The 15,736-nt window shown below is 37.9% G+C and overlaps 1 protein-coding gene across 2 annotated transcripts; it reads left to right on the top strand.

Moving 5' to 3' along the window:
- Nucleotides 1-277: 277 nt before the first annotated feature.
- SPO11 (SPO11 initiator of meiotic double strand breaks) lies at nucleotides 278-13,608 on the top strand. 2 transcript variants are annotated; one of them, XM_027086637.1, is made up of 13 exons: nucleotides 278-416; nucleotides 2,238-2,351; nucleotides 3,657-3,745; nucleotides 4,162-4,228; nucleotides 4,458-4,566; nucleotides 4,910-4,993; nucleotides 5,712-5,748; nucleotides 6,040-6,149; nucleotides 8,448-8,547; nucleotides 8,963-9,000; nucleotides 9,913-9,989; nucleotides 12,159-12,270; nucleotides 12,967-13,600. In XM_027086637.1, the coding sequence occupies exons 1-13, from the start codon at nucleotides 286-288 to the stop codon at nucleotides 13,084-13,086; spliced, it is 1,188 nt and encodes a 395-aa protein (XP_026942438.1). In that variant the 5' UTR covers nucleotides 278-285; the 3' UTR covers nucleotides 13,087-13,600. The 2 variants fall into 2 exon arrangements, with proteins under 2 accessions (XP_026942438.1, XP_026942439.1); XM_027086638.1 differs by lacking the exon at nucleotides 2,238-2,351 and having other exon boundaries at nucleotides 12,967-13,608.
- Nucleotides 13,609-15,736: the final 2,128 nt, after the last annotated feature.

Below are 15,736 nucleotides of genomic sequence, written 5' to 3'. Positions count from 1 at the left end.
CAGAAGGCGCCCAGGCAACACTCCCTCTCTTTCTCTCCCAGGTAGGATTGCGCCTGAGAGAGCCCCGAGCACGCATGCCTCACTCAATGGAGGTGCTATGCGCATGCGTTGGTCCAGCTCCGCCTGGGGAGGGGTGAGTAGTGCACATGCGCGGTCAGCCCTCTCCGGAAAGCGCGGGAAAGGAGCTCCGTCTTTTCCTGGAAGTGCTCTGTGGGTGCGGCGAAGGGCGCTATCCGGCCAAGTCAAGTTCCTGCTTTTGGACTCTTTCACTGCCGGGCGGTCCTCATGGCCTTTGCACCCAGAGGTCCTGAGGCCTCGTTCTTCCAGGTTTTGGACCAGCACAGGGCTTCCCTGCTGGCCGCCCTGAGGAAAGGTGGCGGGGAGCCCGCTGGCGGGGGGACGCGCCTGGCCACTAGGTATGAGGGCGCCTTCTGGGGCGCAGACACCGGGACTTGGCGCAAAGCTTCCTCGGTGCAGCCGGGCTTGAGGTGTTCTGTGGGGAAATGCTGGGCCCCCTTCCCGTCTCCCACTGTGGCGGCCACAGGGTGAAGCCTGTTGGGCCCGCCAACCCTGAACCCCGAGAAAGGCCCTTGTTTAGCGACCCCCTTTCTCTGCTGTTAACTTATTTTGAACTCAGAAAGCCTGGTGACAGACCCCCCTCCCCCCATGTCTTCTAGAATGTTCCCCCTCTAGAATGGTCCAGGAGCATCTCCACAGCTGGGTTCACGAGTTTCTTGAAATCCTAACAGTTTAGGGCACAGTTTGCCCTTGTGTTTGTTTAAAAAAAAAAAAGTGTAAAAATTTAACTTTAGAAGTTTTCAGGCTTTTTTTTTTTTTGGAAGAGGGGAAGATCCGTGTTGTGAGTTCTCAGTAAGTGTGTTTTATCAAAATGAACGAGGAAGTCAACACATTTTAAATGGTTTCTAGTGAGACAATGGGGTTTTTGACCTCGAAGTGAAGAGAATGTACACTTCTTTAAATCGGTTAGAGCAGTTAGAGGTTAGCTCAGAGTGCGGTGCTGATAACATCAGTTACGGGATCTCCAGCTGCCCAGCTTAGAGTTAACTACCGAAATTATGTTTACATTATTCACCACTTTTACTTGAAATGCTCTGTTGTTCTGCTTCCTTGATCTGCTTTTCCCATTTATCAGCAAACTTTTTCACTTAAACAAATTACTGCCTTTTACTTTTAAGCCCAAACCAACTACCAAAAAACCAAAAAGCCAGAAAAACCCACAAAAATTTTTTTACAATAGGATTTAGTTGAAGGGAGAATTGAGAGTAAAGGAAAGAAAGGGATGGAAGTCCCTTTTTACATTTCAGATGTAAATCTGGTTGTTTTAAAGTTGGTCATAATGTTATCGTGACTTTTTTTTTCCAGGCTGGAAAAATGAGATATTTGAATCAGGTTTTGCATCCTGTTATTAGAAAATATGGAATGTTTTAAAATTTATTTTCTGATACATGCATTTTCCATGAAAACGCTGATGTTTCTGTGGAAATTAGAACACTACATTTTGTGCATTTTCTAGATTTAATATGAGTTCCCTTCCTAGGCAATATTCTTACGGTGTTTATAACAGAATAACATTTTTTGAAGCTGATGGCTTGTGAAATTAAAAGTCAGCTGACAGAAAACTGGGCTAAGTCTTAATAATTTTCTGTGGTGTAGTAGTTGCCAAGTCCCTTTATGGTAGTGATTAAACTTTTTTCTTTTTGTGTCACTAAAATTCAAAAGGGCTGATTTATGGCATGAGATCAATTAAGGTAACGTGCTACAGCACGAAGTTTTTCTTTTGAAATATTTTCGCTTTGCATTTTGGGGAAATTAAAGCAAGTATTACATCAATTTTAATTAAAAGATTTATCAGTAGTATTTCAAGTCAATGATTTTGTATTTAAAGTAGGTTGATACGAAGAGTAGATAAAAATATATTTATAAATTGCCTAGTCATTAATTTAAAAGGGAGATATTACTTCAATTGGTAATTGAGAAGTAAAATTACAAGCAAATGAAATTTTTCTGTAATTCACCACTATAAATACAGTTGTGGTTTTAATGCATTACTGTTCTAAAAATTTAGTGGGAGAGAATATTATTGACATGTATCACCTAGTCTTAAAAAACAACCAATGAAACTAAAAATTACTTTAATATTGACCTGGGGAAATGTTACATACTGTAAAGGTCTAATTTAGAATTAAGACTGAATCATGGTGTATTTATTGTTTCAGTTCTGAGGTTCTTGCAGCTATAGAAAATGTTATCCAAGACATAATCACAAGCTTGGCAAGAAATGAAGCACCTGCATTCACAATAGACAACAGATCAAGCTGGGAAAATATAAAGTGGGCATTTTGCATTTTTTACTTTTAAATGCAGTATCTATGTCATTATTTGAGTTTGAGTTCGAGTTCTAGTTGGATTTAATTCTTTTTATTGCCTTTACCTTGCCAAAAAGATCTAAGGAAGTTTACAAAATACACACCATACAGGCAGGTTTTATAAAGTAGAAGTAGGTGTGAAAGATAAGGCAAAGGGAAAACAATGCTAGGAACAAAAAGTGGAGCACCGAAAGGGGTTAGAATTCAAAATGCATATGATAAAGTCTCACAGTCCTGCTAAAAATAGGCTCCAGACTTGGATCTAAGCTTTCTAGCACTCAAAAGGGGGAAATAACACCAGTGGAATTCTCATCTATACTGCAAAAGCAAACCACTTGCTCAGGGGAGCTACAACCAGTCCTGATACTGAGACCAAAATAAACGTATCCTGAACATAGAGCATATTTTGATGGCTCTTGCCCCTAGCACATCTCCCCCTGCTAAGTCCTGTGTCCAAGAGGGTAAGATCAGCAAACAGCTTTATCAAAGTCCTGGAACCTAGTCACATAGTTTGTTGCTTTCAGATCGTCAACCTGTAGACACTTACCACGTAATAATGAAAAACACTACAAGAATAGTCTTCACTAAGAGTTACAGAAACAGAATTAAAGTAATTTTAAGGCTCTTTAGGCACTAAGTATTCTTTTATGATCAATGTAATTAATGTAACTGTAAAGTTTTGAATCATATTTTGCAAGCTGGATCTTGAAGCAACTGTCACCTGGCCTATTTGCCTGGTGCCTTCTGCCACCTTTAGGACAGGCTTGGCAGTTCAATTTAACAGCCTAGTATAAATTGTTATTTCATTTACTGTAACTTTGGGGGTAAATTAAACAAAACATTTCAAAACTTATTATTAAATTGAGTAAAATTATTAAGTAAACCAATGAATTAAATAAACCCATCAAGAAAATGAGCAAAATGCTAATAAAATTGTGAAATATTTGGTAATAGTTCACATACCCTAAATATCTTCCTGGGAAAGAAATACATACATACACACACACATCATAATTAAAGGTATTTAATTCATGTATTTTACACACTTGCTTTTAGTGCCTCTGTATGTTGCAAAGCTAATTACCTAATTACCACCTGGAATTATCTAAGCTTATAAACGAGATTATCATAATATAATATATCAGTGCTTACATTGAGAAGAAACAGGGATTTAAATGATGTTCGGAAGAGGACATTGAGTGTATATTGTTTGGTGTTCAAAAGTTAATTCTTTTTTATTCTATTCCCTTGCTTTAAACAAAATGACAGGTTTGAAGATTCTGTGGGTCTTCACATGGTATCTCATTGTACCACAAGAAAAATCAAAAGTGATTCACCAAAATCAGTTAAAACTTTTGGTAAATTAATCTTTCTTAGCTTTCTGTAGTAAAATAAATAATTTTGGTTACCTTCTGGGTTATAGTTTTTCCTAGCTAAATAATTTTACTTGTTCTTTAATAGGCCACCCTGTACTTGAAATAAATTTATAGAATTTTGCATTGTTAATAACCATGGAAGTATTATTTCAAAAGAAATTTTCAAGATGCATGATTCAGTGGAAAAGTATTCTCTCAATTTTGCTGTACATAGAGCAATTAATTTTATCTGATTCGTCAGGCAATTATTATTCTGTACTTAACACTTCTATTTTGGGAAGATAAATTTTGTAATATTGTGTAAAGTAACTGAGGACAGTTAAAATCCTTGATAGCAGTATGTTTTGAATTTGTAAGAAAAATGATGAGTAACTTGTTTATTGCATCTTATTTTCCAGCGCTAATTCTTAAAATATTGTCCATGATTTATAAATTAGTACAGAGCAACACTTACGCAACCAAACGGTAAGTACATTGTGCTAATAAATTACTCTTTAAAATGCAGTGTGAGATTTAGTGGCATTAACTTTCATTATATGTTTTGAAAAGTTACATAAAACTAGGCTATGGGTCATAAACTACTTTGCTAATATGTTGCCTTCATCCAGTTAAAGCTTTCTTCAATTAATACTCCAATACTTATATTCAAAGAGAATATGGTTAATTAAAATATATATTTTTAAAATTTTCATAGAGACATATATTACACCGACAGCCAACTCTTTGGTAACCAGACTGTTGTGGACAATATTATCAATGACATTTCCTGTATGTTAAAAGTGCCGAGGAGAAGTCTGCATATAGTAAGTAGCATTTAATACAAAACATTTTAAGACAAAACATACAAAAGTTGTAATAGAAGAATAAATGTAATCTGTGCCTTCTTTCCATATTTTTGATACTACGTTTTTCTCACTGTGAATTTAAATAATCTATTCTCATTGTATTCCCTTGGATAAATGAACCAAGACAGATGAATTATCAAATATTTTTCATTTCTAAACGCTCTTACACATTTTCTCCTTTATTTCTTAAATTCCAGTCTGGGCCAAAATACATATAATTAAGAGGTGAACATGAGAAGGGACTCAGAGGCATAAAGTAAACTCAAGAGAGAGGTTTCAGATATGTCTATTATTTTTTCAGTTATCTACATCAAAAGGTTTAATTGCTGGCGATTTAAGGTATATCGAGGAAGACGGCACCAAGGTGAATTGTGCATGTGCCACAGTAAGCATCATTAATGTTTTCACGTGTTTTAACTCCATTTCAGATCGTTTGTTTTTGAAATGCATTTTATTTACTGCCTTGTTACGTAGTTTGGAGCTTAAGATTTTAGAATAAAATCGATGAATATGTATATGCTGTACTGGGTTGTACATTACATAGTTTCAAAACATGCCACTTGCCAAATGTCATATTGAAAGAAACAAACGTACACATTCCTTTTTAAAATGCACTGTTGTTTTCAGGTAGAGTGTGACCTGACCATTTTAGCATGGTTATTTATGTAATCTTCATGAAATTCTCTGGTTCTGAAATTAATGTGTGTTACTAAACTATTTGTTAGGCTTGGTATGTAGAAAGCCCCCAGTACTGAACTAGCACAGAAGTTTGGAAAGGGCCAGCTCACCATTTTGGAAAGAGGAGAATGACACCTATGAGATCCTGCATAAGGAAGTCTTTCCTTCATCTGTTTCTGCTTTTTAAGCCACATATCTATAAAATTTCCAAGAAATTCTCACCTTCTGGGAAGTAGTTTAGGTCATATGTCAGTTTTCTTACTGAAAAGTAAATCTGTGTCCTACTATTTTTTTTACTGAGGCATAGACCTCTGATAACAGGTGTATTTTTTTAATGAAAATATAGGATTTTTGTGATAAATTTTTAAATGTCGTTAAACTTGCTATTTATTTAAAATAAAAACTGTCTTGTTTTGTTAACTTAGGCTGTTGCTGTGCCATCTAATATTCAAGGAATTCAGAGTATCCTTTGGGAAAACTATTTAAACGTCTAGAATGTTCATTCATCCATGACTTTGATAAATCAAGCCTTCATAACGTGTAACCAACAAGCCAAACCCTGTAGTGGTCAAGATGAGCACACCATGGTCCCTTTTTAAAGATCCTTTTAGGAGCTCACCATCTAGTAGGAGAGACAGATATCTAAATACTGTGTGTGAATAGATATCTGTTTACCTTCAAATATAACTGTTATTTAGTTAGTGGTTAAATTGAAATACACGTGCCTTAAATTTATCAGCCTTAACTTCACAGATTTAATTACAGATGCAAAATTTCTATTAATTGTAGAAAAAGATGCGACATTTCAGCGGCTCCTAGATGACAGTTTTTGCACCAAAATGTCTCCATGCATCATGGTTACGGTATATTATCTACCTTTACCACAATTCCAAAACTAACACACTACATTGGTGATTGGTAAGAGGGGTTTATAACATCATCCATAAGCTTGGACAGCATTCTGTTATCAATATGATGCATCCTTTGGGATTATAGAACAAGAATTTCCAAGGTGTTTATTTAACCATCCTCAAATCTGACTGAAACCAAATAACGCCCCCCCAGGAGGCATCCTGATATAGTGTAAATATCAGGTGCTTACAAAAGTGGATTGGTGAGAAAGGAAGTGACGGATTAGTGCGGCAGCGTCGTCAGTTAGACGAAGAACATCATAACGGGATTTGGGGAGCCTGTCCAGAGGCTCTCAGGTGGTTGCCTGGGTGGAAGGATGCCAGGGGAATGATTAAGGAGAAAGGGCTTAAGCAAAGGGCATTTCCAAGGCAAATCCAAAAGGACGTGGTGACCACGGGATGTGGGGAAGGAGTCAAAATGACTCTGGTGTGTGGAACTTCACCATGATGTCACCGTCGATACTACAGGACAACTGGCGGGAAGGCTCAGCTCTTCGCGGCAGAAAGATGTTGCATGTAGTTTTAGAAATATGAATTTGAGATGATAGCAGGAAATCCTAGTGGCCTCTGCCCAGTTTGAAGTGAGGGGAGAACGGTTGAGATGGAAAATGCAGGCTGAGAGCTCATAAGTAATAAAGGCGCTACCTGAACCCCTGAAGTGATCTCTCAGCGGGGGTGTCCTGTGGCTCACGCTTTGGTCCAGTCCTCCTCCGCTTTCACACCTCCCTGGTGAGAGTGCATGCTTGCTGGGCTGATAGGAAGCCAAGCCACTACCGACAGAGAAAGCTGCCCGGGCCGCGGCCTCTGTTCAGCTGTTGGCATTTGAATCACGGCTGGTACTGGCGCATCGGAGACGCAAGTAAAGCTCGGCTCTCTGTCACATTTCTTTTTCTACCTTGTCTTTCCTCTTGTAGGCTGCCTCCTAGTCCTTGCCTACCTACGTGTTGGTGCTATCATGGTGTCCACTGATAATTGCTGTCATTGCTATGATGAAACACCCACAAGCAGCTGACCTGTAGTAGCTGTCTCTACAGAGGGGAGCTGAGAACCGAGGGCCAGGCTAGGAAGGAGCCTTTGGTACTCCTCTGTGGTGTCCTCTACCACATACATGTGTAGTCGTTCCCAAAGGAAAAAATTAAAATATACTAGCATTCACTAAGTGCTCATGGTGTGCCAGGAGCTCTGCCGGGCACTGGATACAATAAGGGTTCCCATTTTAGTGCTGTTTTTCACATATCAACGTGTAAAGTCTCTCCAACCTTGTGAGGTAGGTATTATTATCATCCCCATTTTAACAATAGGACAATGGGACCCAGGAAGGTATTTTACCACAATCTTAAGGCTGGTCAAAACTAGGACTGGGTTTTAGGCAGTTCAGCTCCACGTCACTCTAGTCCCATAACTGTGTGGCAGGCATATTTATCCCAATTTTATAAATAAAACCACGGCCTAAAGACACCAAGAAACCAACCCAACTTTACCCGCTAATGATTGGCGGAGAGGGAGTTCAAACTCAGAGCGCTCGCGTGGAAAGCCCATTCTTCTCTCTGCCTGCTTTCTTCTCTGCTCCATGTTTCATTTGGTTTTCTGCTTTTTTCTCCTAACACTGTTGTAAAGCTCTTTCAATTACTTTTCCACGTAATTATTGTTTTAATGACTTCATAATACTCTTCCGCTGCTTAGGTTTATTAAATTCTGAATGTAAGCCAGGTACTCTTTTAAATGCTTTACAATTGTTAAATAATTGAATTCCTATAGTAATTTTATAAGGTGTTAAGAAGCCCCAACTTCAGAGAGTCTTCGTGACTCTTTCAGGTTCATGCTGCTGAGAAGTGGCAGAGCCAGATGCCAGCCCAGGCTGTCTGGCCCCAAAGCTGGTGCATATCACCACCGTGCTCTGCTGCCTCCCCATGTCCCTGTTGTGAGATAGTTTGACTATTTATCATAGTTTCTGTCCTGTTAAATAACCCTGCAGTGGACATCTTTATGTATGTCAGATTTTTCTTATCTCTGTTTCTGCTGAACTATTTCCTTAGGATTATTTTCTAGGACTGGGATAATTGTCAAAGGTATGAAGTTATGTGGGCTTTTTCACCCTGTTGTATATAGTGTACATTTTTTCACAGTCAAAACCAGTCTTCCATCACCTGAAATTTAAGGTGAGGGGATCTAACTTTTAAGTTATTAACAAAATAGGAATATAGTTTTATCAGTTTCATTCTACTAAATGATTTCAATACTTGCTTTTAGGGAAAGGGAGTACCTGATCTGAACACAAGACTTTTAGTCAAGAAGCTGTGGGATACATTTCACATTCCTACTTTCACTCTTGTAGATGCTGATCCACATGGTAATTGATTGTTGGACTATTTGAAACAATAGTCATGATAAATCATGTCTGTAGTTGCCTTTTTCTGCTCATAGAACACTTTCATAAAATATTCTGGGACTTCCCTGACCATCCAGTGGTTAAGGCTCTGCACTTGCACTTCAGTGGGCACAGGTTCAATCCCTGATTGGGGAGCTAAGATCCCACATGCCGTGCAGCGTGGCTGAAAAAAAAAATTAAAAGAATATGATTATTAGATTAAAATGAATGACTGTAATCATTTGGGGCAACTTGTTGCTGTTTTTACTGTATTAAACTGAACCATAAATTTTCCATTGGTAATGTCCACAAAAATAAAAATTGCAGATGTTAGGTATAATTATCTAGCCTATAATATGCAAGAAGACTAATTTTAAAGTTAACTTTCTTTTAACAGGCATAGAAATAATGTGTATCTATAAGTATGGATCTATGGTAAGTATAGAAAAATATTTTTCCTTTTTCACTATTGAGATATTTTATATTCACTGAAGTGATTTCTGCATTTACTTATCAACCCCTAGTAAGCTAAGGGCCCCCAAAATGTACCAGGGAAGCTACTGTCCTAAGTCTAGGGCCAGTCTATTTCAGACCTGTGATTCCAGCTTCCAACATGACCAGTGTGACTGCAGATGACAGAGTGTGATTACCTGTGGGCAAGAGGCATTAATTATCCTCCACTTTCTTGGCCTGCTGAAGTAACTGTGGGCCCTCAGCATAGCAACACTGATCACCAGTTATACCCTGAAAATATAGAGCCTTGAATTCTGACTTTTCCAATTCCAACCATAAGGAGAAATGAGAAGATCACCAAACTTCACCACTGGAGACTGCAACTACCACACAATGGTTGTCAAAAATGTGGTCCTGGACATCAGCATCACCTGGGAACTTGTTAGAAATGCAAATCTCGATCCCCATCCAGACCTCCTGAGTCTGGATTTCCAAGGGTGGGCACTCCAAGTGACTCTGACACATGGTGAAGTTTGGGAACCATTGGTGTACACCTTGAGTGTCCTGATGTACATGTTTATAGCAGATGAAAAGGATGGTGGAGCAAGGTGTTAAGGTATGGAATCAACGAACCACAGTAAATGCAGGTCAGAGGGGTCATCTGTAGTTTTACTTTATAGAAAACCAATACAGAAATACTACAGAGCAGTTTTAAAACCTCCACTGAAAGTCAAGTTTAGCTAAGCCCCTGGTGATTTTCTTAACTTCTGTGGCCTCTGGGGGTGTGAAGTCTTCAGTACTGGTCCTTCCTAATAAGTTAAAACATTGGCTGCAAAAACACGTATGCTAGTTCTCTGCATACCTTAGCTAATACACTTCTGCTCTCTATTTTAGGCTATGTCTTTTGAAGCCCATAATCTCACAGTTCCAGCTATTAGATGGCTTGGTCTCCTCCCTTCTGATATCAAAAGGTTAGGCGGTTAGCAGAAGTAGGATATTTTAAATGATGATTCATTGTAATATGTAACACTCAGCCTAAAAAGTCACTACCAGGGAAAGCACTTAACCGTTTTTACTTACCGTGTTCCCAATGACTCGGGATTATATAATTATGAATTACATTTATCCATGTTTCTGTTTCAGCTGCTAAAATACTTAAATATATTTGGTTAATTGAACCTTTAGCTAGCTAGAAGACATTTTTTGTTTTACCTTTATGGTTAAAGTGTTTAGTAATTTTGTTTATACTTAGACAGTATGAAGACATTGAATCTAGTTAAATGGTAATCATTGACAACACCATTTGCCGTATGAATTAACTTTATCATAGATTTAAAATTTTAACTTCATTTAAATATCTCATTTTAAGATTAAAGTTGGGCACTCTAAATTTTGTCATTTTTATTATCTATATGTTCATTATAGAAAAAATATCATTAAGTAACAAAAGTCACCTACAGATGAACAGCTTTACCCCTGTTGATTATTTGCCGTGCCTTGCCATAACTTCTTCCAAAAGAATGGAGTCATACTCTATTTTGTAGTCTGCTTTTCTCACATAACACAATGTGATCGCTTTTCCTTATCAATAAATACATTCCTAAGACCTCATTTGAATGTCTTCTGCTGAGTTCCAGCTCTGAGTGTGTTTATTCAGTCAGCCCCTTCCAGCTGAAAGTTTGGGTGGTTTCCACGTCTCTGTTCCAGTGGATAGTGCTTTGATGGACCATCTTGTAACTAAATCTTTGCCCCGTATCCTTAATTAGTCCCATAGGCCGAATTCCCAGAATTGCTGGGTCAAAGGGTATGCACATTTTTAAGGCTTTGACTGCCCTCCGGATAGGATAATTATTTTGTTTTCCCTGGAGAGTAAGAGCCCATCTGTCCTTCAGCATGAGACGTTATCACTTTATTCATCTCTGCTATTGTGATATTTTAAAATATTTTATCGTTTTAATTAGCCAGTGAGAATGAAATTAAACATTTATTGGATTTCTTTAAGCAGTGAGCAAACCGTGGTAACAGGTGCTTATTTTATAAATATGGAATAGGAACAGGTTTTGGGTAATCACTGCTTCTAACAAAATGAGGGCACCAGAGAAAACATTCCGTTTTCGATTTTTGAATGTTTTCGCTCTAGTGAATCAAAGTTTTGTCAATTTAGTGTGCATGTCATGGTCAGAATCCCTTGGGGGTCGTCTGTTCGTAGGAATATCATTTCTAACACAACCTTAGGACAGAGGATCTGATTACTGAGGTGGAAAACTTGAAGAAACTCTAGCTGCATCTCATAAATTCCAGCAGTGCCCTCAAAAGCCACTCTAAATAAATGTACAATCAAAGAAAAAAGTCTGATAGCAACACACACATGGCTTCAAGGGAAACCCTCGCGGCCTCCCTTTCAATCAGATTGTCATCCTATTCAGGAGCTGCCGCTGGCAAATGGTCATAATTATGGGGACATTGAAGAAGACTGTTTGAAACTGGAGCTCTCCTGAGAAATCCAGGATTTGTGACTTCAAAAAGCAGTTCACAACATAAATCCTGGACCTCTCATGTTCTATTTTTAAAACACATACCAAGATAAAATTACAATCTACTTTTTAAAAGTGTTAAACTAAATAGATGTGTGTATGTCTGTGTGCATGCATGAATGCATAAGTGAAAATTGATAGACTAACTTCTTCGGCCCAGAAAATTCTCAATGAATTACAGAGAATTAAGTATTCAGTGGAACCTAAAATCCCACAGTGGATCTTGCTGCTGGCCACACATACTGGCGCTCACTGCTTCAAAACTGTGGTGCTCTGGGGGCTGCCTTGGTGTTGATACACATGATGTTAGTGTTCTCGGCATTTGTTTTATAACCAATGTCTGTCTTCCTGTCATCGTCCTGTGAGTGTGGCATGAAAGAAAACAACAACTTAAAACAGACTTCTGCTATGATCTTGAACATTTGCTGGTCTAAGACATGCCAGATCCCCCAAATTCTGTATTTAAAAGTGGATCTGTACTAATTTTCACATCTGTTATTTCTGAGTCTCTTGAAATAGTATGATAAATAAAAATGAAATATATGTGACCTTAAAGTTACAGGAGCACTTTGTTTTTACTGATTTCTTTCATCTGTTTTTTTCCAGATTAAATATACCTAAAGGTACTTTAATTCCACTGACTAAACAGGACCAAATGAAACTTGACAGTGTCCTGAAGAGACCTTATATTACTTGCCAACCATTTTGGAGAAAAGAAGTATGTTTCTTTCTAAAATTCAAATGTATGTTTTATTGCCTTTTACTTTAGCAGTGGCTATTTACGTAATATTTTGGAACTATCCTTCTTGAATTTTTTTTTTTTTTGCGGTACGCGGGCCTCTCACTGTTGTGGCCTCTCCCGCTGCGGAGCACATGCTCCGGACGCGCAGGCCCAGCGGCCATGGCTCACGGGCCCAGCGGCTCCGCGGCATGTGGGATCCTCCCGGACCGGGGCGCGAACCCGTGTCCCCTGCATCGGCAGGTGGACTCCCAGCCACTGCGCCACCAGGGAAGCCCCTTCTTGAATTTTTATGTAACCAACAACAAACGTGTGTGTTGTTCAGCAGTAAATGGTTGTAGAAACATTGAATTGTGAATGCTAATAGATAAGATCAGCTGGGTGGAGCTGATCTAGTTTATCCTCATCATAGTTATATACCCATTGTCTATGGCTGTATCATAATTCATGGGGGAAAAAAGGAGAGAAGGAAATTATAAAGATCCCAGACCATTCCTAATTATTGAAGGAATCCATACTAATATTTTTAGCTGTAGCAGCTCCAGAATATTCCGGCTGACCTAAAGGTTATTGCCTATGGCTTTGGAGGATAAAACAAATCTAGATTTACCAGTTTGAGTTGACAGAACTGTAGCAAAGGACTCTGGTATGATTATATTTTACTTTTATTGACAGATGGAAATAATGGCAGACTCTAAAATGAAGGCAGAAATTCAAGCTTTGACCTTCCTATCATCCGATTATCTTTCCAGAGTGTACTTACCCAACAAATTAAAATTTGGAGGATGGATATAAAAATATATCAGAATATATCTTGTGATTGCAAGAGGCTTTTCATTAGTTTTGTTTTCAGCAGTGGATGCTGTTGTGGAAAGAACATATGGTCTTAATAAAATAATTTCCGTCAATTGTATTTTTTGTCAAAAAAATGCTGCACTCTAATTTTCTTCAGAAGGCTTTATTTTATCCTTCTCTGTAGAGACTAATTTCTATCCTATGTTCTAAAGTAAATCATAAAAGAATGTGTGTTATTTTGACTTTTAAATTTTGTTTGAAAAAAATGTTTACACATGTCATCAAAGTCTGCAGAAATATTCTATTTACTTCCTACAATACAAGTAATGTTAAGGCATGGAGTATCTTATTAGTAACAAAAAAAATAATAACCTAACTTTGAGAGGTTGCAAATGAATGATAGTGTCCAGCAGTTTCTTCTTAGTTATATTTTCCTTTGTCTTCATAGTATAAGGGTCATACCTCATTCATTTACTGTGAAATTAGTAATGTTTATTATGAATAAATATTTGGATTGATGTAGTCTTCAGTGCTTTGTTTTGATTTTGAGCATACTTTTTTTTTAATAATATACTTATTTGAAAAATTTCCCCAGGGTTGTATCAGTTCTCACCCAAATTCAAGTCACCTGAATTCTTCTCTAGTCTAGGTTTAGAGAACAAAGAACTTGTTTTAAGATTAACAGAAACCTCAAGTTTTAATAAGGCCTTTCTATGACAGTAAAGATGTGATCTTTTCCTCTCATAAACTTATCTTAATTTTTCCAGAGATGAGTTTTATGATTTTATTCTGTACTTTCAATAAAGTTTTAACTGCACTGGAAAGTTTATTTTAATTGTAAGCAAGATTATGTATTTATAGGAGAAGTAAAGAAATGTTGGGTTAGTTTTTTATTGAGATAAATATTAATAATAATAATAGATATTTCTGAGAACTTGTATATGCCAATCACTGCTTACACGTTATCTTATTTAATTCTCCCGAGAAGAGCCTTGTCAGGTCAGTAGTTACACTTATAGTTTACAGGTGAGAACACTGAGGATGTTGCTTGTCCAAAGCCACACAGCCAGATGTAGGGGAATGGGGACAGTAACACTATCTACCTCAAGAGCAGGGCCAGGTGCTGGATATTTGGGGCCCAGTGCAAAAGGTAAGCGTAGGGTCCTTTGTTCAAGAGTTATTAAGAATTTCAAGATGACAGCAGCTGAGAATTAAACCGAGCATGGGGCCCTTCTCAGTCTGGTGCCCAGTGTGACTGCACAGGTAGCACAGCCATGAAGCCAGCCCTGATCAAGAGGTAAATAAGGTCAAATATAATAATGAAAGAAAATACTTGTCTAGCACTTATTATGTGCCAGGTATTTTTCTAGGTGCTTTATGAACATTAATTTCATTTTCACAGAAACCCTATGAGCTAGGTACCTTTCTTATCATCCCCATTTTACAGATGAAGAAACAAACATGCAGAGAGGTTAAGTAACTTTCCCAAGGTCACATAACTATCAAGCAGTGGAGCTGGGTCCTAATCCCAGAGACTCTGACTCCAGAGTTCATGCTGTAATCGCGATACTGGTACATGTAAAGTGCTTCACGTTTGGCCGGGCAGCACACCACTCAGGAAGGGTCTACAATTTCTGTTGTTGGCGAGGTGTCAAATCAAGGCTCCCTGATATCAAGCCTGTGATGTCAAGCTTGTTATGTTATATTCTCTAGTCACATCAAAACCAGGCATTTCATTCTGAGAACATTTTGGTAACTGTTAATTTGACTTACTTGCGAGACTATTGAAAATTCTAAAAACATTTTATAAATCTCAAGTTTTTCTTTGAATTTATGCCATACTCCCTCCCTTAACAGCTAATAATCATTGAATTTTGACAAGTTTTGCAAAGGAGAAAAATACTAACTTTAGAAATACATGGTTAAGCCACAAAATGTCTGGATTAGGATATACTGTCAAAATGGGAAGGAATAAAAAAATCTATAATAGTCATTAAATTTGAAAATAAATTTGAAGAAGGCTTGCAGATACATTCAGTTTGGATAATTCATTTCAAGTTTATATTTGAAATTTACTTAAAATAATTTTCATTTATTTGGGAAATGAAAGTGGGAGGAGAGCAAAATGCACTGAGTTTGGCTTTGCTCCCTGTCTTTATCAGATGCAGCTGAAAAGTTAATGTTAGTAGCTATTTGGGACCCAGCTAGAATTCTCATTCTTAAGATTTGTTTCTAAAGAGTATTACTGTAAAATAGGCAGCTGTTTAAAATGGCAACTGACAACAGACATCCCCTCTACCATGTGTATTTATTATTTATTTGTTTATTTTTTATAGCTCACTTATTAGATTCAACACATAAAATAGTCAACTATAAAAGTTTCTAAATTCTTAATCTTATTTTCTGAATTTATCATGGACAGCTAACAATTTGAGGACTACACTGACTCCATTAGCTACACTTGGAGCAGCTCTATGCTATGTCACTTTTTTTTTTGGCGGTACGTGGGCCTCTCACTGCTGTGGCCTCTCCCATTGCGGAGCACAGGCTCAGGAAGCGCAGGCTCAGCGGCCATGGCTCACGGAGCATGTGGGATCCTCCCGGACCAGGGCACGAACCCGTGCCCCCTGCATCGGCAGGCGGACTCTCA

Source organism: Aethalodelphis obliquidens, unplaced genomic scaffold (assembly GCF_003676395.1).
Source record: "Aethalodelphis obliquidens isolate GAN/ISIS:26980383/991018 unplaced genomic scaffold, ASM367639v1 scaffold57, whole genome shotgun sequence".
Taxonomy (NCBI): Eukaryota; Metazoa; Chordata; class Mammalia; order Artiodactyla; family Delphinidae; genus Aethalodelphis; species Aethalodelphis obliquidens.
This window is presented reverse-complemented; position numbering and strand designations above follow the sequence as displayed.